General features: G+C 37.1%; 1 protein-coding gene across 1 annotated transcript in view; it reads right to left on the bottom strand.

Annotated features, from left to right (window-relative positions):
• Window positions 1-22,829, bottom strand: part of LOC309499133 (transmembrane protein 132C) — a 241,874-nt gene that overhangs the window by 155,410 nt on the left and 63,635 nt on the right. The window contains exon 2 of the mRNA XM_082170196.1: window positions 16,304-17,189. Coding sequence (XP_082026322.1) covers window positions 16,304-17,189 — 886 coding nt within the window. The remainder of the gene's footprint in view (window positions 1-16,303; window positions 17,190-22,829) is intronic.

The following is a 22,829-nucleotide window of genomic DNA, read 5'->3' as shown; positions in this document are numbered from 1 at the left end:
TGAGGTTTAAAAGTAGAAATAAATACATTTTATTATATTTTAGTCAAATATCAAGTTTCTTATATATTTACATTAATATAAGAATGTATGGAGAATGTACTATAAACAAGGCAAAATACATATTTATTGCAATACACAACCTCAAAAATACTCTTTTCTGATTCTGCATGTTAGTGTGTGGGATGGACAAAGGGAGAGAGGAAGAAAAGACTTATCAATGGTAAGAACAATTATTAGAATTCAAGTATAATAAATATATTTTCTTATTAAATATATTTAATTAATATAATATTGTAAGAATGTTTAGATTTTTTTATACTATGAAACAAGAAAGGGGGGGGGGGGGGGGGGGACATTTTGCTAGGACATTTTACCAAAATATATTTAGTTTATAAATAAAATAAAAACCTCAATAAACCTTATAAATAAACACATACTTTAATAAATATATTCCATTGCTAAGAAAAAAAATACTACAACTCAAGTTATATTCTGAAAAAAAAAAGTGTATATATATATATATATATATATATATATTATTATTATATTATTATTATTCAATTTATTTTTATATATAATCTTGTATGAATGTTTCGATTTTTTTCATTATGAAAAAACAAAAATAAATGTTTTATGCATGTGTATTACCTTAGAAATACTCTGTGACTCTGTATGTTAGTGTGTAAGCGGGGGAAACGGAAAGAGGAGCACAGAGGGTCAGTTTGTGAAGAAACAGCAAGAGAGAGAGAGAGAGAGAGAGAGAGAGATATACTGGGGATCACAGGGATTTACTCAGGATCAGATAGTGGTTGCAGAGCTCTTAAAACATCTGCGTTATCTTGACCTTCTCCTCAGACCTAAACATACACGCACTCAGACCCTTCTGCGCTGTGCATGTGCTGCAAAGAGTCAGGTGCTAAGATCCTTCATTCCTCAGCTCTAAAACACACACACACCTGCTCACACTTACAGGTACACATTTGAGCCTCTCAGAGCTACGTTTAAGGCCTATTCACACGAACAGTATCCCAATATATTAATCATTAGTCCATAATTTACTCTAAAACCCTATCACTCTATTTTACATCCATTGTACCATTGCATGAGAGTGCAAACATATCAGTTTACATTTTAGCATGTATTTTACAAGTAAAATCGGTACTACAGAAGGAGTACATTTTGCAAAAGGCAAGTAAAATCTGTGGTGTCAGATGTGGTATCAGGCAGAGTACATGTACATTTTTCTCTAGGGAAAAATCTACTGTATATTTCAACATTTCTTCTGATGCTCATTCATGTTTATTTCTGTCCTGTTACTATAGTAGTAAAGTTGAATAGATGATCATTTCACATGCGCTTTGTGCTGCCGCTTCGCTTAAACTGAGGCGGCAACAGCGATCTGTCAAGCCACATTAAAGAGTGCCAAAACTATTGTTTGAATTTCATTTAAAAAAATTACAGAATTGATTTCATATCAAAAGCAACAAGGCACAAAGCTCTTTGCGATTTATTGGATGGAAGGCACACTACAAATAATAGTGAAGTTTAATGTGTTAAGTTTTGTTCTAGCTTCAACTGCAAACAGCACAGACAAAAAAAAATCGCTTCTTGGGGTTTAAGAATCAATATCAGTTCATCAATGTTAGAGATTATTAAAATCAAGAAATTAATATTTTCAACCAAGCCCTATTTTTAAAGGACTTTTTGGGACTTTGGCTTATTCACCGTATCCCCCAAAGTTAGATAAGTCCATACATACCATTTTCATCTCCGTGCGTGCTGTAACTTTGTCTGAAGCACCCATCGCTAGCCTAGCTTAGCACAAAGACTGGAGGTAAACGGCTCCAGCTAGCATACTGCCTAGAGCCCTGCACGGGGCAAAACATCCAGCCCTAACCGAGACCTGGCCCGTGGTGTTCAAGCCCTAATCTGGCCCCAACCCGAAAACGTCTGCAATTTTTCAGCCCGAGACCAACATCAATATCACTTTGAGCTCTCTCTGATGCGCGCTGTCTCTGCTAGACGCACACACATACACACACACGCTACTAGGTCAAATTTGATTATGCCTCAAACATAACTACCACCACCGACAATTATGCCCACAAATATTAATACAGACTGTCCATTACAGAGAAGCATAAGCATGCAGTAGAGAATAGCCTATTATATAGCCAAATGTGATCCAGCAGTAAATAAAGATTTACGGCCTACCTTTTTTTGATGTCAAGTAACTGTACTGAAGAACAACGTTTCAAAGAACTCTTCGCCAACTGGCTAACGTTAAATAATAATAAAAATATAATAAAGAAAAAAAATCCGTGGAACTGAGTAACGTTAGGCTCATTCACTGTTTATTTGCGATCGTTGTGAAGAAAAAGAATAGCATCCACTGTTGAAGGCTTCAGGCTCGGTAATCAAATCAAAACTCTTTCAAAATGCAGCTTTTCCTGAAGTATTGGGAACTTTTAGTAACTCCTAACTCCTATCTCCTAAATCATATGCGTGATCGCATATTGCGTTGCACATTTATAATATTATCAATATAACAATATTTCATACAGTAGCCTGCGCTCTGCACGTATATTATGGGCACGATGAAAGGAGGAAAGCTAAATGAGCCCGAGTCCAACCAAAGCCCAATCTGTAAAAAAAAAATAATAATTTGACCCGACTGCTCCCAATAAGTGACAAATAAACGCCAACATTTTCCTATTTACATGTTGTGATTTGTATAGTCACAGCGTGTACAAATAACATGGTCACATATTCTCAGAAGGCGAAGCACTGCTACTTGGGCGGAGTGATTTGCTCGCCGCGCCTGAGAAGCCCCGTGGTGAGGAGCAGAGTTCGCTCAGAATTGGAGCAAATCACTCCGCAGAAGTAGCAGTGCTTCGTCTTCTGAGAATATAGTTCCCAGTATGTATACGGTTAGAAGATGGTTGTGTCTCATGTGACCATGTTATTCGTACACGCTGTGACTATACAAATCACAACATGTAAATAGGAAAATGTTGGCGTTATTTTGTCACTTATTGGGAGCAGTATGCTAGCTGGAGCCGTTTACCTCCAGTCTTTGTGCTAAGCTAGGCTAGCGGTGGGTGCATCAGACAGAGTTACAGCACGCACGGAGATGAAAAAGGTATGTATGGACTTATCTAACTCTGGGGGATAAGGTGAATAAGCTAAAGTCCCAAAAAGTCGGTGTATGCCTTTAAATAGTGCAACTAGAATTAGTACTTTATGACTTCATGTGCTATTCTGATTTGGCAACAAGTTATGTTTCTACCATTTTTTGTGTGCAATCTGTTTTCTTTTGGCAGCCAGGCCTGTCTGTGTTGCAAGCTTTATAGAACATCATTATTTTTGTCTTTTTTGAGGTTAACTGCCAGGGTGCATGTCTGACAGAAATTGTTCAAAGGGTCAAGATGTTCCTTTAGGCCCTCTGAAGGGAAAAACCATGTGCGGACAGGATGCTTTTGACTTGAGATTGTTCCAGAGAGCCTATGCGCCTTCATTAACTGTCTCCTGACTTACTTTCAACTGCAGGGATGAAATCTGTGTGTTTTCTGCCAGCTTTACCTGCACACTTGTTCTTAGCCAATTGATTTGAAGATGCATGTTGTTTTTCCTCTGACACCACTCAATCAACTTGAGCAGGAGACCCTCATGGCAAATTGAGCCTTGCTGTTCTGTCTGTTCAAAACAAATGCAACAAAAATCAAGTCCTATCTTTTTTGTAATTGGAGCGGAGATATGGTTGTCAATCTGCACAATCTGTGCCTATTACCCCTTTTTGCGACCCACAGGGTGCTGGTGCCAAAGTCCAAGATCAATTTTCAGCAGCCATGACTCCAGTCTTCTGAGTCGCATAATTCTTCAGATATTATTCTAATTTGCTGATTTAGAAACCTTTCTTATTATCAATGTAGAAAATCGTTGTGCTGCTTGATATTTTAATGGAAACTGCGAAAAGAACAGTCTTTGTCACTTTTGATCATTTTAATGCAATCCTTGCTCAATAAAAGTATTAATTATTTCAATAATAATGGATTATAAACTTTTGAATGACATTTTACACTATATTATCCCAAATTATCCCATTTATTATGTAGCTTCTTGCCACATTATGGTGGCCGAGAAGAGCTCAATGCGCTGCATCTGAAGAAAACACATGCCAATAGAAAAACCCCAGAAATTAAGAAAAAATCTTCATCAGTTTTACAACACATGTGTGCTCCAAATACTCACAACACAACCAAACAGTACAGAAAAGCGCTGCAAAAGTTCACAACACAACCGAATACAGAAGAGCACTGCACAAGTTCACCACACAACAAAATACAGAAACGCATATAGAAATTCATGAATGTCTACACTAAACGCAAGTGGCGTGACAAAAGCAAATGGAACCTATTATAATCAGTGATGTTGTCTACATTGGATGTTGTGTGCCGCGAAGAGACAGTAAACTGATGCCCCGTTCTATTTCTGATGTATTCCAAGTGCTTGCGCAACTTCTGACACAAAGGACAAATGGATTTGCAACGATCGTGTGTTTTAAAGACAAGAAAATACGACAAGGAATTATATCTCACCCCCAGATTGAACAGTACAATGGTGGGTAATAAAGAGAGACCACAGTGTGTTGTGTACCTGAAAATATTTTATCTATAAAATGGGGGCCCGTAAAGTTTTGGGAACTACTGAGGGAACAAACAGATTACAAGTGAACAATAGTATATTTACAAAGTAACTTAGATTAATAAATTTTGTGCATTGTTTGTTCATGATATATCATGTACTAATTAATGTTCAAAATTCGAACCTTATTGTAAAGTTTAACATACTAATTTGTTTGTTAAGTATTGTAGTCTGTTACCTCAACAATCAGTGAAAAGGTATGTCGTGTAGTCGTTATTCTTTGAGTGAAAAATTCAGCTTAGTATTAAATGATTGCCATTAGAATTGCGGTTACAGAGCTTTTTTAGAAAAAACCTTCATGTGATTGTGACCCTTCCCTGTGTATGCAAGATTTAGATACTGCAGGCCTTCAGGGAATGAGATTAAAGGGGTTTTACCTCTGAATGAATGGTACATGGGCCCTCAGGGACCTCTTACCTTTCCATACGTTTAAACTGAACCCACTCAACGCTGCTATCAAAAGTCAGCTAGATCAAAAAATAAGCTCCCAGCCTCTTCTGGGAGCTCGATATGCGTGTTTGTGTTTGTTAGAGAGAGACAGGTAAGGAGGAAAAAACAAATAGAGTTGCAGGATAGATTGTTGCAGACATTCTCTCTCTCTATAGGCCTTGCCCTCTGTGTTTGAAAGCACCACGCTAAGTGCTTTCGAGATTAGAACGATACGAAATGAGACCAGACGGGTAATAAGACAAGCTCCAGCGCAGGTGCGAAGCCACAAGTGCTCATGACCCTCCATCTACATCGCAGTTTAATGCAATCATGCGCATACACACGTTTAGCTTCCTATCACCTCTCCTGTTGAACGTAATTACCCAGCAGTCCTGTACTTATCACGTCTACAGGCCAGCTTAACTACACAGACACACACATTTAGAGAGATAGAAAGGGAATGAAGTGCTTTCTGTAGTTCTGAATGGATGAACAGGTCATCCCAACCACACACACACACACATACATATATTTGCCTCTGTATGGCTGTGCAGAATAAAAAAATAAAAAAATCCTGAGTGGGATTTCATTTTCATTAAGACCAATTCCCTCGAGATCCTGTAGGTCTGAGTCTTTTTCCTCCTCTTATACATCATGTCTTCTAACAGGGACTAATGATGCTCAGTGTCTGTTCAAATGAATATTTTAGAGTTGGCTAATGAGGATGAGAGAGAAGACACTATTGGAGAGATAAAAAGTAAGAGAGAAAGAGAGATTTATGGAGGTAAAGTGGTGGGCGCTTGAACATTAGGCCACACTAGTAGGCAGCCGCAGCACTGATGCACTGTGGGACACCGGACGACAGACATTAACACAATGGCTGGGTGCAGACCCGAAGAGCGGGTGTGTGTGTGTGTGTGTGTGTGTGTGTGTGTGTGTGTGTGGTCTTGGAAAAACCTACATTGTGGGGACAAAATGTAGCAGAATTTTTTTAATTTGTGGGGAAAATGTTTTGGTTCCCATGATGAAAACAACAAATAAATCATGTATGTACAAAATGTAAAAATGTTTTCTGTGAGGGTTATGTTTAGGGGTAGGGTTAGGGGGACAGAATAGTTTTTACAGTATAAAAAATAATTATGTCTATAGAAAGCCCCAATAAAACATGGAATCCCACAATGTGTGTGTGTATTTAGCAACAGTTTGGGGGCGTGTAAATCTGACAAAACATCTCGAGGACATCTTCAGTTGGACAAATTATTCATAAACAAAGATAATAGGTTTTTTTTTTAATTCTAAATATATATGTATATTCATTTATAAAAAATATATTTATGATAAATTTATAAATATTACTAAACAATAAAAGTCTATAGTACATCCATATAGATAGCTTATGTGCATGTTCAGGTTTAAATTAGTGTTATTTTGGGTGAGGAGACAATATTACAAAGTAAAGCGCTATATAAATGCCTCATTTCGTTTCATTTTACTATCATTGATACACTAATATAGTTTTGTTAATATTTTGAATTAGACTATTTTTATATTTTCATTTTAGTTAAAGTTTTAGAGCTTTGTCATTTTTATTATATGTTTTTTAATATCTATATAGTTTTTATTAAGTTTTAGCAATTTTAAAACTTCAACTTTAAATGAAAACAATAAATGTTGCCTTTGCAACTAGTTTCATTTTTTATATATTTAATTTTATTTCAGTTCTATTTAGTATTCTATTTCAGTTCCAGATGTTTTTTATGGTTTTAATTTTTAGTTTTAGTTAACGATAATAACCTATGTTTAAATATATTACTGAGGGCCAAATTTGTGAAAACATCCTCACAAATACAGTGAAACGTGACATTTGACGTGACATTGTGACATTGAGAAGTATCTGACATGGTCATTATTCACCAAATTATGTTTTGCATCAAATCTAATGATGTCAACAGGTTTGTGCGAGGTTCAGAGGCAGTATAAAGTAAATGTCCTTATTAGTAGCCTACATCTTCTAATGTCTGTGTGTGTGTGCATGTGCATGCTACAGTGGCTTTTGTTTTGGCTAAAGCAGAGCTCTGTGAGGATGCATAAGATTTGTAGCTTTGTGGAATTAGCATAGCAATACTAGCACTAGAAATGTCTTTGGCACCTAATGCTAATGTTAAAGTCTCTCTCATTGATCAACCTCTGTCATTGAAACTCGCATTTGTTGATGTACTGACCTACAGAATCCCAGCAGATCAAGATGAAATCTGTTTTCTGTTACTCCCAATAACACTGCACAATCAGAAAGACATTTATTATGTGGAACACAAAAGAAGATATTCTGAAAAATGTTTTTTGGTCCATAAAATGTTGTTTTGGACGTCCACTGAAGAAGAAAGTCATACAGTTTGGAAAAACATCATAGTGAATAAATGAATTACATAAAAATTACACTTTTGGGTGAACTATGCCTGACACACTTTGCACACTGTTTGCACAGATCTATGCAAAAACAATGTGAAGCAAAATGTACTTTTTAAATTTGTTTATAAGTATGTTTACTCCTGCCCCACACCAATCACCTGAGAAAAGCACAGAAACAACATGATTTTCAGTTGAATGTAATTGTATATTCCAGATAGTACTGATTAAAAACTCTTGACAAACCCCTGAATATTTTTCTTCAAATTTAGTTTTCTTATTACATTCTGATTTGTTAACCATGGACAAAGTGTATAAGCAGATGAAATCTAAAACACATCCAATCCAAAGCCCTTTGATTGTGTTATGCAGTCAGGGAGAATGGAAATGCAGATTGTTTTCTAAGATGTGGAAGAAGAGAGAAAACAGGAGTGGGGAGGAGAGAGAAGAACAGTTAAAGAACAGCAGATACAATAGGAATAGAGGAATACAGACATGTGCTTAACATGATATGGAGTTGAGCTACTGTAGCCTATATACATGTAACCCCTCAGGTCCTACTCAGCCCGCTCTGTGCGGGCCTCAAACCTCGGTCTCCAGCATCTCTATCATGAGTAATATTTAAAAAATCTATATGGCCGATTTCCCCCATGGTATTGGTCTCAACGGTTTACGTTCACTTAAAACATAACTGACTGTGTTTACGTGAATACTCGCCAAAACCGTCATTTCAAAATTATTTTGTGTGTATTTGACTCTTTAAGTGCAATAAGCAGCGAAAAAGAACTCAATTTAGTACTGAGAGACGGCTTTATGTGCGTGCACATTGGGTGTGGACACCAAATCTGAGAAAATTAGCTAAATTTATAAAATGAGTCAAATAAGTAAAATTATGCATAATACACGCTATCCCACACCAAAATTCAAGCCCTGTAACACCAACAATATTCATCCGGAGCGAATGAAATGAAAAGAGTGAGTGAAGGGAGGTGGGTTTGTGCGTCAACTCGCTGTCGGAGAGATGAGAGAGTGAGAAAGCAAGTGGTGTACCTATTCTGCGGAAAAGGAGTATTGGAAGCGTTTCAGATATTTCAGTATCGATATGCATCGAAAAATTTATGTTTTTGACTACACTACATTGCACATAGTTTACTATTTCAGATGCCTTTTTAAAAAAACTACTTGAAAAATGTATATGTATTATATATAAAATTCAACCCAGCAAAGTGGCTAGTGGGAGTGACTGACTTACACGCCACGGCTGAAATTCGCATTTGGCGGTTTGGTGGGTGTTCATGTCAAGCCCTGTTGGTAAGGTGTTTTAATGTTTTTGAAGACATTTTGAAAGTATTTTATGGTTGCATGTATTTGATAAAAAATACAGTAAAAATAGGTAAAATATTACAATAAAAAACTTTAAAAAAATTTATTTATGAATTTTCAGCAGTCATTACTCCAGTTTTCAATGTTACATGATCCTTCTGAAATCATTCTAACAAAAAAAATTTCTTATTATTATCAATATTGAAACAGTTGTGCTTTTTTTTTCATTTTGCGTACATATTTTTGTGGAATCTTTGAATAGAAAGTTCAAAAGAAGATTTATTTGAAATAGAAATCTTTTCTAACATTATAAATGCCTTTACGGTCAAGGGTGATCAATGTAATGCTGAATACTTTTGAACAGTAGTGCATGTTACTAGACAAAATGCAAATACTGTAGTACCCACCATTACTTAAAATGTTTATGTTTTTATTGTGTAACTATTATTACATTGTTTTATCCGATAATGACACTGTTCTGTCAAAAACAGTATGTTTTTGTGGTTAATGTCTTGTTTGGGTTCTGTCTGTCTGCCTTGTCCTAAGATGAAGTTCTTAAAATAAATTAACCTAGCCTTGCAAACTGGGTGAAAACAGAGCAAATGGGTTAAATAGTAAGCTATGCAAAACAGTTTAGACAGTTGTGCTTACTGATTTGAGAACAAGTACTAAAATTGGAAAAACATGGCAAATCATCTGAGAAAAACATGCTGTTTTGTTCACCAAGCATCACATTACGACGTGTACATTGTTTGACAGATGCGTGGCACACATGATGGAACAGGACAGACAGAAGAATTATTTCCAAAACTGTGATCAAATGAGATGTTCTAATTCATCTAAACTCATAACTTACTTCTAGACGCACAAAACAAAATTACCCATCTGTCCATCTGACTGAGGTTCTGTGTGCCTGTGTGAATGGTGCTTTGTCTAACAGCTTGTCGCAATATAAGAAGACTGATGTACAGTAAACAAGCCAGTAGATGTGCTTATGTTAATCAAGAGAAATCTAAATAATATAAGCTGGTCAGATCACATTTGCATCTATGCAAAAACTAGTCTACTAGTCTCATTAAAGAACAGACATTTCAACTTTTTGACATCAATATTTCCGAGCTTGTATTAACTAGAAAGATATATTAGAATAAAAATAACTAAGAAATATCTTGATTTTTAATGCTTGTTTTACCTTATTTTAAATGATTTTAAGTCATCTTGAGGCCCCATTTAAAGTCTCTTGAGGCCCCCGGTTGAGAACCACTGATCTAAACTCTATAAACTATGACTAGATTGTGTGACAGAAGACAATGAATATATAAAAGTTAACTTTGTAAGGTCGATTCAAACTAGGGATGATCCATTCAGGATTTTTGCAGCCGATCCAGAGTACCGATTTCTTGTCATGGTGATCGGCCGATACCGATCCTGATTCCGATGCTTAATATACTTAATATAAGACAAAGACAAATAAAAAGAAAATGGAGCCCACAAGGTTTATTTAAACATTGTCCAATAGAAAACTGTGGAGGACAAAATAAACATTTAATCTCTTAAAATGGAGAAGTCTGATGTAACTTAAACAGTGTCCAATACAAGTCTGAGGAGGACAAAATTAATAAAAACAAAAACAAAAAAAATCAACAACATTTAAACTCCTAAAAGAACAAATTGGAGTAGTTTGATGCAACTCATTAGTAGGGATGGGCATTTCAAGCAAAAATAATATTCGAAGATCGCTGGGTATTATTTGATTATTATTCGAAAATCGCACCCCTACCCTATATGCACGCACACATGCATATAGGCTACACACATGTGAGAAAACGGGGTGGTGTGTTTTGTGAAAAGTGAAAAAAAACCTTTAGTTGTGCATGGGCAGCCCTACTTATTTCACATATTTTCTAACCAGCATGTCACTGTGGGCATTCTGAGCACGCTCTCCGCTCTGGAGGAAATATCACCACTCCGCTTACATGCTCTGGTGTGAGACAATGTGTATCAATGTGTGTCTGAGAGTTGATTGACATATTTTAAATGCGTTATTGGCATCGCCAACCTCTGGTTACATGAGCGTCACCACCGCATCAGAACCGAAAACATGGGGATTTTTTAATTAAGACAAAAATCACACATCCTATTCGTTATTCTATAATAAAATCAACTAATCGAATATTCGAAAATTGTGACTCATCCCTACTCATTAGGTTTAATTAAACATTGTCCAATGTTAGAGAGAGGATAAAATAAATAGAAACATTTAAACTCCAACATGGAGAAGTCTGATGTAACTCATAAGGTTTAGGCTAATTAAACATTGTCCAATATAAGACAGAGAATAGAAGATTTATTTTTTTATAAATATTAGTTTTTCTGCATTTTGTGAAGACAGTCTTTTCCTCTTTTCATCCAAAACGTATGCGGCTGTAATGAATAGCCGCTCACTATCAACACTCGTCGATGGAGCACTAAGATAGACTCCTGCTGAATTTTTTTCGTATTCGCCATGCGTCTCGCGGTGGCTCGTCCTTAAGTGCCGAATCAGGTTCGTCGTAGGCTATTAAATGTTTTGGACAATGCTCCTCCACACGAGATTTCTTTGTAAAATACACGACAAATAACATAATCATCAACAACGATTTTAGAAACATCATAGTAATTCCACACCGGATGACATGACTGCGTTGCCAAATCATTTAAGTCCCCACGCATCATGTATGTCCTCACGTGTTGACGTCATCCAATTGTGATCGGTTTGTGAGATCGGCCAAGTTTAGTGATAATTGATCGAGTCATAAAATGTGAATCGGAGCATAGGGCTGGGCGATAAAACGATAACGATATGTATCGCGATAGACACGTAATCAATATCAATAAAAAATGCGTTCGATAAAACGTTCGATAATTATTTTTTATTTTTTTTCGTTGGAAGAAACCAGCAAAGCAAGTTTGATTGCATGAACAAAGGCACTCACTCTCTAGTAACTAGATAAAACAGAAAAAGTCAGCTCGCCTGACTTAAAGTCTGACCGTAGTCAGACCAATGTCGTCTGCAGATTATGCAAGACCGTCGTCAGTTTTTCTGTTATTCGCGTGCTTATGCGCTGTTCTAGCTAGTTTCTCAGCGCATACATGTGAAGCTCACATGCACTAAAAGCCTGTCTACCAGCGCCTGAATACTAAGTTATCTTTCGAGTCTTATTTTGCTAATACTGTTATACACACAAGGTTTACATAAACTAGTCGGATATGTCTAAAGTGAAAGCAAACTTGAGAAAATTGAGAGAAAATCTGCTTGTCAAATGCGTGTATAATAGACGCGTCGCGCGCAGCTCTTAAAGAGACAGTAGTAATAGTAAACACGCTGCCGCTTGTCCTTAAAGGGATAGTTCACCCAAAAATAAAAATTATCTCATTATTTACGCACTCTAATGTTGTTCCAAACCTGTATTAATTGCCTTCTAATATTTTCTAATATTAATATTTTGAAGAATGTGGGTATCCAAACAGTAGCTGGTCCCCATTGACTTCCATAGGAGGAAAAATATACTATGGAAGTCACTGGGGTACATCAACTGTTTGGTTACCCACATTCTTCCAAATAACTTTTATTTTCAACAGAAGAAAGAAACTTATTCGAGTTTAAAACAACGTGAGAGAGTAAATTATGAAAATTAGAATTTTTAGGAGAACTATCCCTTTAATGTTAATAAAACAACAAAATGTAAAGAGAAAATCACTCACTGCTCTTGACTAATAACTTTATTAATAGCTTTAATAAGTATCAATGTATAATTTATAGAAAATAGAAAGAAATAGATTTATATAATTTATAGAAAGAAATCGTAATATTATATTTTTGCCATATCGCCCACCCCTTTATAAAGCATTTCTTACGTATTCTTTAATTTTGCACCTTAATGTTAAGAGATAATTGTTAAGTGTTCATTGTGATTTTAGACTTTTGAGTTTTCCATGGTCGTGTTGACATTTCTGCCTTTTTAACTGATGGGATTATAATCAGAGGTAGGTTAAATTTAAAATAAAAAATCTTTAAATGTAATATATTTGTCTCCTGGACTGGTCCTTATTTTAAATATGTTATAAAAAAATTCAATAATTATCGATATCGACCGATATGAAACACTTATATCGTGATACAGTTTTCAGCCATATCGCCCAGCCCTATCGGAGCATCCCTAATTCAAAACGTCTGTAAAGGTGTACTTTTTTCAAATACCTCTGTTATTCCATGTGTATGACAGATAAACAAGGAAAAAATACCAACTATACAAACTCGGTTTTGATTTTAGAGGGAACAAATGAAGCTATTTTTAGCTATTCAATCTCCTCCTCTGCAACAATGAGGGCACAAATTTGTGATTTTCTAGACAAACAAACAAACAACGGCTGGCAGACTTTTCCCATCATCGGTAGGAGGAAAACATTTAGATTTTCTCCATCTAAACAGATAGCAGGTGGCGAAATGAAAGACATCACACATCTTTTATAGACCCAAACGACACCAGCAGGAGTGTCTTTGATGTCGCAGCATTGTTCAACTAGCAGAAACAATAGCATCTTCCTCTGCCAGCATGCATCTGTCTCTCTGCTGACGGAAGTTAATTGAGATGGGAGAGACTTTTTCCATAGCGACTCTCCTGCAGATAAACGCGATCCCAGACATAAATACACTGAGATGGCATCCCACAGACTTCTTGTCTCTTGGCCTAAGTAGTAAACTATTATATTTAACAAGCACATGTTGCCCTCCTACATCAGTGACATTGACTGTGTACGGATGTAAATATCCACCTAAAATATTATCAGTGATTATTTGAGAGACTCGGATGTTATACCCTCTGAAACAACCTCAACGTATGCTCCTTCATCCATTTTAATGATCCTTACGTCCTGATGGCGGAGACTAATTATTGCCTATTATAAAACTCAACAGCAGTGATAGAGAGGAGCGGAGCTGGTGGGACGTGTACGGCAGTAGTCTGGAGCTCTGCTTTATCTGCGAGCTGATGAATAAGTCTAATCTATCATATGTCTGGGAAAGCCCTAAGGCCTCCAGGATGAAAAGCTGCCAGTAAGTGAGCGAGCAGCAGTGTGTTTATGTGTGAACTGTGACTTTAAAGTTCACCACACTGCATGCATGTGTATTGTTAGCATTGAATTATGGGAGTTCTATGAGTGTAAATATTGACTGCTTGATTCCGATTAAATAGCAATTTTTGAAATGAACAATGATTGGAACACATGTTCACAAATGTGTTATAATTGAGCTAAGGCTAGTATGTCCACATTAATCCAGATACATTCAAAAACGCATCTTCTTCTCTACATTTTGGCTTTTCGTCCACACGGAGACGTTTTTGTCTGAGTTTTTTTGAAGACGCTAACCCAAGTGGATGAATGTGAAAACTACGTTGTTGCATTGTAGTGTGCACTATGAAAACAGAGGTATTCCAAATAACGCATATTTAGTCATGTGATGCATATTGTACCAATACACTGTATGCTCTGTGGTTGTATTGCCATTGCTGTGCCTGCTATTTGTTTTCATATTGTTGCTAAAGATAAATGTTACTTTGTACAATCTTTATATCACATTCCTGCAAAGATGACAGAACATTTAGGATACTGCATCTGCAAAGATGCATCTGCAAAGATGACAGAACAATTGCTGTCCCACGTCAAAACATGTTGACAGTTGAATTTAAGATCATACATGGAATGACAATTTTGAGTGTGACCTTAAATGCACCTGTGAGTGGTGGGATATTTTGGTAATAAAATGATCATGCCAGAAGAATAGCGTGAGAATATTATTATGTTTGGTCTCTCTGTATCTCAGTGAGCTTTTATAAAGTTTTACGCAAGTACAGCAAGGTGATTTAACCCTTTTCAGACGTTTTGGACGAGCAATTTTGGAAAACGTAAATACATTTGAATATGACTGCCTCCACAGCAAGACATCGATGAATAGTTTTACACCATTGAACCCACTGGCATTCAGTCCCTTAATGGCTGACAATTGCCTACACTGGATGTGAGCGTCGTGTCGTGCAAATAGAACCCATTATAATCACTGACACCATCTACACAGATATATTATATACAGATGCGCGTTCAGTTTCTAAGGGTGCTTTCACACTGGACTCGTTTGCTGCGGTCCGCGCCCAAGCACGAATGTTCCTGGTGCCCCCCGCAGCGTTGGGCTGGTTTCACACTCAACTTGATTCTATCGAACGCTGGTGCATTTGCGTGCATCTTACGTGCATGATAGAAAACAGAATGTGGATCAATATATTGTGTTTTTTATTAATTCGGTGCTATTGTGCGCAGCTAAATAAACAACACAGGTTTACTGTGTGTGTGTGTCGCATAAGGTGGCGTGAATACACTGCAGGGTCACTCTCGCTTGTATCCAAGGTAAATCATCAACACTATCATCCTTTACATGTGTTTTATTTAACTAAATACATCATAATCAGCTAAAACGCATGCGCAGGTTACTTTACTTCCTGAACAAGTGCGCACCCGAGTCTGTGTTGCTTTCAGATTCACACAAACCGCAGCACGGTTCGAGTACAACCGAACTCAGACCACCTCCTCAAGGTAGTGTCGGGTTCATTAGCCCAGTGCACACCCGGGTCCGCATGACAGCGTTCACATTAGCGATTTGACCCCATTAAAATGAAAACGTAATTTTCAAATATATCTGGATTAATGTGGACGAGATGGTCAGAGTTCATTTAGAGCAGAGGTGTCCAATTCTACTCCTAAAGGGCCGCCATCTTGCAGAGTTCAGCTCCAGCTCTGATTAAACACCTGAACGAGCTATTCAAGCTCTTCAAGATTACTAGAGACTTCATGGCAGATGTGTTGGAGGGAGCGAAACTCTCCAATCAGGAAAGATGGCCGTCCAGAAGAAGTATTGGACACCCCTGATTTACAGTGTTCTCATTCAAGCCACAATTCTTGCAAACCATCCTGAAATGAATCCAGCGGCCAACAAAAAACTTTTTGTGACAATGTGATCAACATGAAGCTGCAATGGAACCATGCACACAATCACTAACATCATCTCAGCTGCAATGGAAAAACATACTCTCCTCTCACACTCTCTATCAACAACACAGAACTAGACAGAAAAAGCAAAGACTACTAAAACTGCATATAAAATTTATAGAGATGCACAATATAGATATATCATATTAGTTATCAGCCAATATTCGAAATTATTTAATTTATCCATATCGGTCGATACTGGATATATATTGGCCAATAGTGGAAATGCATGCTCATTTCCTTTAATTTGAAATTAGATTATCTTTCCAGTCATTTGAAATTAAGAAAATATTTCCCTACTGAGAACATGAGCACAAGACATGCAACCTTTATACAGGCGTGTGTATGTATTTTGTCCTACCTCAGTGTAAACTGCTCAGTGGTGGCAGCAGAATTCATTAGTACTTGAAATCCCACAGTCTGTCCCTGTTTAACTGGGATGGGGGGTGCCAGAATCTCGACGTCTCCATCCAGTCTAAGTCGGTTTCTGGGCGCTTTGTTGTCCCCAGAAGAGAGACTCACCGTCCCAATCCTCTGCATATCCCCTTCTTGCCCTACAGCTTTTCCTTGTGCCCTACCCGCTATGCACTCTTTTCCCAGGGTCTCTGGAGGAAGGATGGAGTAGTGCAACTCAACCGTGATGGGAACGGGTTCCTGTGTGCGTCTACGTGGCGGAGGAGCATTGAACCAGGTCGTTGGGATGTCAAGCTGGGATACACAGATACCCATGTTTCCTTCCAGGCGACAGGCGGTTGACACAGAACCTTCCCCTGGATCACGGATGCCAACGACACGGATACACGGGAGTAGTTCCGCAGGAGGATCCATATCCTCCCATCTGCGGCCTGCCAGGTAAAACAACACCTGTATTTGAGGGCGATCAATTCCTATCCTCCTGCTCACCAGGTGTGCTCTCACCTTCCAGCCCAGAGTGAGGTGTGTAGAGGTGTGGAATGAACGTGGAAGCGCCCCCTGGAGGAGCTCTGGTGGTACTGGCGCCTCTGCAGTGAGGTTGCCATAGCTACAGTTGACTGACAACAGGGAAGTGGAGCCAGCATCGGGCAAGTGGAGAAAGAGAGGCTCGCTGCGTGTCTGCAAGCTTCCGTTACGCATCACTTCCTGTGTGGCCTCCCGGAGAAAGAAGGATGACTCTGCACCCTGCAGTTGGCAGGACACGGGAAGGTATGTGGGCAAGGATGAGGAGAACCTGGGCACAAGATCACTACCTCCACCCCTGCTCTCACACACTGCAGAGAGAAAAAGAAAGAGATTTATTTGTATGTTTATTTAATTTCAGAGACACTTCAAGATGTTTTTACAAGTCAAAATTGCTTTCTGTTATAATTTAAAGTGTCCCCTGGTTTTTGTTTTATCTCGTTCAACAAAATCATTTATTTACAGAGAAACAAATTAAATTAAGGCCAAGGGTTTTTAGAAAGATAATTGTATAAGTGTGTTTAGAGAGTAAGTCAATGTTCTGAGTGCAACAGATGGTACAGCAAGAAAAAAATGAGAAAGATTCAGAGAGAAAATTATGTTATAAATATACACTAAAATATAAAAAAAAAAAATTTAATGTAATTTATTCTTGTGATGACAAAGCTGAACAGCATCAAAACTAGCAATAACTATCTCAAAAGTAGCTGTTTAGTTGGCACAAGACCACCCAGAAACACAAGCCCTTAAGCTGTAAAACTTGAGCTGAGCCGCAATTAACAAATTACTCAGGAGCTGTGAAAATGACATCAAAAAATGAGCCGTAAAAATTGGCATTGAGCATAATGTGTACTTATTTTGTTGAGAAATGCACATTTTTGCTTTTTTAAACAACCTGCCTTTTCATTTAAATACACATTTTCAACACTATGCTTTACCAGTTGAAAAACAGGAATCATTTGTAGCCCCTTTGGCTCACATTCACACAATTGCTTCCAAATCCATTGGACAGGATATGCCACTGCAGTGCCTTTGTGAGTGTGTGTCTCTTTGTGAGTGTCAGGGTGTAATAGCGGTCGTGGAAATGCCTTTTTTGTGCTCAGGGACAACTTATTTGAACTCTTCTTAAAACATGACCAAAAAAGTCAACAAGTCATCACTGAAATTGAAATCTGTCATTTAGAAGACATTTGTATCCAATGCAAAAGGTCCCACAGGAGCAACTCAGGGCTAAATGTCTTGCTCAAGGGAAGAATGGCACTACAGCAGGACTGTGACCTCAGTAAAATCCCATCCCTGAACAACTGCAGGATCAGACACCAAACTGTTCAGCTGCAAGACCACAACTTTACTTGATTACTGCTATGCAGGCATTCCTGACCAATGAGATGCAGTCTTAGTAGCCAGACCTTTGAGCTGCAGCATAAAGTCTGAAAGGTCAGAAAGTTTGCACTACTCTAGTACACACTTAATTAGTAACTTAAATACACAAAGACATTTGGTAGATACACTGGAAAACAAAAATAATAATCTGTTATTATTAATAGGCAGCTGTGGTTGCCGTAACTTTACTGTAAAATAAGGTAGAAACATTTTGGGTTTTACGGATTGAACTTAAATTTACAGTAAAAAAAAAACATCAACACATATTTAAACTTATATTTCATTAAAAGTAGGGTAGGCAATTTCGGTTAGGCTAGCAATCGCAAGCTAGCTTTGCAGGCATAAGATCCCACCCTCTCTTCAGGGCATCTCCCTCTCCAACATCGCCACGCAGGTAGGACATTGTATCATTGCATTTGGACCGAAACCATTTTTTGGTCCTGAGACTTCCATAGAAGATATATACATGTTTTAATATTTAGACCTCTTCTATGATTGATTGCTATCAGGATGTGAAGAGAGTTTCAACCAGTATAACAAAAACGTTTTTTTTTAAAAAAGGCCTACCCTACATTTAACTGATAAAATGTTGATAAACTAACCTACTGACTAGGACTAAAATCTGTTTCGTACCTTTATAATACACTGACAACCACCAAAAAACAAGTATCTTTCCCACAAGCTGAGGTAAATACTAATATATAGAAGGTGCATAGTGTCATGCACACAAATACAAAACACCATCATGGTAACATTACATTAAAAGAATGCAATAAACATTAATTTCACAACATAAGATATAACAAAACCCAAATGTACATTCTGAGAAGAAAGAAAAAAACTAAGAAAAGTTATAAAAAAAAAAATGTGAAGAGTCACAGAGAATTCTGGGAATGTCAATTTATGGGTTTTCATTGTAAATAAGCTGATGTGTGATTTTTCACTTCCAAATACAAAATTTAACAGCATTTTGAAATGTTCTGTTAAGATGTATTACAATTTCTCCATACGCAGTAAAGGAACTGAACCATTAACAGATTGTTACCTTACCATTTTTACCGCATTTTACGTTTAAAATTGCGATTATGTATTACAGTATATTGTGGCACTATATTGTGCACACAATATCAACCCAATAACTATATTTTAAATTTTCTTTCCTGGCTAATTAAAATCTGTGTACCATAACTCCCACAAGTTGCATTACTGTCATGCAATCTGATTTTTTTGAAAAAGTATTTAGGCAACAGTTGGAAGCTCTAACTGAGCCACATCCACACCACATCTGTGCTCACTCATGCTTAATTAAAGCATAGAATCAATCATTCACCTTTCTCTAAGGGGTTTTTTCTTTACCTCTATCATTGTAAAATCCCTGTTCGTATTTACATGTTCGCATTTTCCACTAAGCCTCTGATGGAGCTTATCAGATCACTCTGCCAATCAAATTTAAGACAGTCTGCCAAGCAGACGGAGTGTGCCAAATGCTTCAATGAATCAGGCCCTAAATTTAAAGTTCTTTCCTGTTATAATTTTAGATCTGTACTGATAGAGCAACATTTTGCTCGAACAGACAAGCACATGCCATGTGCCACATTTGCAGCATAAAGGCAGCTAAAGATGATTAAATGCAAGACCAAGGACAATTTAATATGCAAATAAACGCAAAAAAGACCGATTTCAATGTATATTTTAATTACAATAACATCATTGAGAGTTAGATTTTGAATTGCAATTTTGCAACACAGAATATTTCCCATCTTAACTTTCTTATAATATATATAAAAATGTTTTAATGTGCATTTATATAAATATGTATCTGTTTGTATTTTAAGTGATTTGAACTAAAATAATCACAGACAGTGGTGCAGAAAATGAAGAAAAAGCAGTGCTGGTTTACAATAAATTTCTTCCCACGTGTCTCTTTAGCATCATATAAGTTCCGAAAACTTGATAAATCAGAGAACGGAGCGCAAAACAATATCACGTTTTACACAGCAAGAGTTTCGACCACAGCTCATTATACAATAAAATTATGTAATACACAATCTTTCTTATTCTTGTATTTCTTGTTTGTTTGTTTTCTCTCTTATTTTTGAGATTCAAGTATAAAAGATGTCATGCTGATTCAAAGAGTCTCATTTGCATGTTTTGAAACAGTGACTGAATGGAGACCAACAGAAACTCAAGCAGCTGTCTGGACTAGAACCAGAGGTTTATTGTGTTCCTTTATCTCTCTCCCTCTCTCTTTCTCCTCAGGTAGAGGGAGTGAAGCATTGAAAAGGTGTGAAAATATAATGAAGATTTGGTATGGCACTGCGTCTCACAACAAGAGTTTAAACACATAATAATCCCTTCAGAGAGAGATACACCTTCAGTGATTCATTTCAAATCAACACTGAGACAAAACACACGTAAGGCCTTGTGGACCCAGTGTCTTGAGAAAGAAGAGAGGATGGTGACAGGAAAGAGAATGAATGAGCGATACAACAAAGGAATAGGTTTAATACAAGTTAACAAAGAAAATAAGATTCGGTCATCCATAACTGTAACCATAAATTCTTGCTTTTTAAAAGAAACTGCAGGCCAAGTCAAAGCTATTTTCTGTGGTAGTTTACATTACGTCTCAAATAAAGATGATATTTTATTGAAACCTGAACTTTCCTTTAATGCTGTTTATGAGTCTCTCATCAGGAAATTATAGATGAATAAAGTCTTCTTTCTCACCAGAAGCGATCATGACATAATTCGCAGAGCCCCAGAGGACTAACATTAAAAAAAAAAGAATTAAAAAGTGTAATGTTTTGTGGCGGCCCTGGGGAGCTGCGATACGGAGGTTGCACGCTATAAAGCACGTAGCTTCGGCAGATGGAGGCAGCGTCGTCCCAAAAACAGCATCTCTCTGTGTCACAAGTCCGTTCTTTATGGCGCTCTCAGGGCTACAAAGAGGATCATAATTCTAAGCCCAAACACCTCCGCTCTGATTTGTTTCAGCCGCTGGTCCCAAGGCTGACGACACCCCACACATTTCTAACCTTTCACTTTCACTCTCTTTTTCCCAGGCCACTTTTCAAATGTCAAACATTTCTCACAACGCTGAAGATTTCATTGCGGCAGACGAGACGGCATCACCCAAAGCTTCAACTCATATATACAGCGTGAAGAGTTCAAAATCTTTCCCTTGGGTTCTTGGAATTGTATTTCTGCCCATTTATTTCTGCCAATTTAACCTCCAATCAATTTCATTATGGCAGATAAAGTGACACGCAATAAATCCTATGGTATCTCTTCCATTTTTATCCCAGGTTTTATCCCAACCATGGAAAATGAAATACTTGACATCTCTTAGTCTCTCCTAGCCAGACTATGGCGTTGTTCATATTGCAGTTTGTTCTGGACAAGAATAGGTTACATGAAGAGACCCAACTAACATTTAAAGTAACCAACCACAGTTTGTTTTGTTTTACATGTTGTTTTGGAGTGGATTTAACTGAAATAGACTATACCTCAATAACATACAAATGTGAAAAATCGAATCTTATCTTATCTTATCTTTCTTATCTTATCGAATCGAATCGAATCGAATCTTATTTTATTTTATCTTATCTAATATAATATAATATAATGATTTCTAAAGAATCATGTGACATTCAAGACTGAAGTAACAGTGGCAGCATTAACTAGACTGGCGGTGCAAAAATATATTTAAAGGTCCCATGACATGTATTATTTTATTATTTTATAATGTTTCCTGGGGTGCCCTTATAATGTTAGTATGTTTTTAAGATATTTTTTTTTTATAATTTAGAAATAAAAGGCTTTTTTCCTAGCCTGATTTTAGCCTCTGATTTGAACACTCTGTTTGAAGGGGCGTGTCTGCTGTAAGACCAGGGCCTGAATTTCGTTTTGGAAAATGGGGGGGGAAATCCCCCCTTAGGTGATTCTTATGGGGGGGAATTTTTAATTTGAGGGGGAGTTTAGACCTTTTTTTTTTTTTTATTACATTTATCTCGCCTAAATGTATGCTCACTCATTGCATTTTTACAATGGGGTAATTTTGTTCTTAAGAATTTACACAACACAAGGAAGCTTGATTTCAATCTTTGAATTAAATTGAAAAAAGTAGCACATATAAATACAATAGAATAGAGATCCCAATAAAGAGAAATAAAGAGAAAAGTGTTTGCTTAGGTCCAACACTAGTATTCAGAAATGCAGAGACTGAATAAAGTAATCAAATGAAAAATAACACTGGGTAGTATTTTAGCCCTGACTAAATTAAATACATAGGCTATTAATCCTGATTCCTTAAAATGAAAGCTATGTTTTGTTGTTTTGACAACCAAATTAATGACAGACACATATGGCTGCTGTCACTGTAAGTGCTAGTGCACGGATTCGGTTTCATTATACGGTCACGTGCGATTTATGCTTATTTAAGACGAGGATACTCACCAAGACCGAAAATGACATAATTGTCGCATGTTTTTGACTGTTAAAGCAATATAATCCACGAAAAATAACTTTTGTTACCCGCGAGCTGTTTGTGAGGCGGCTTTACGTATGTG

Source organism: Leuciscus leuciscus (genome assembly GCF_965113295.1).
Source record: "Leuciscus leuciscus genome assembly, chromosome: 5".
Taxonomy (NCBI): Eukaryota; Metazoa; Chordata; class Actinopteri; order Cypriniformes; family Leuciscidae; genus Leuciscus; species Leuciscus leuciscus.
The sequence above is the reverse complement of the archived record's forward strand: the minus strand, read 5'-3'. Positions and strand labels throughout refer to the sequence as shown.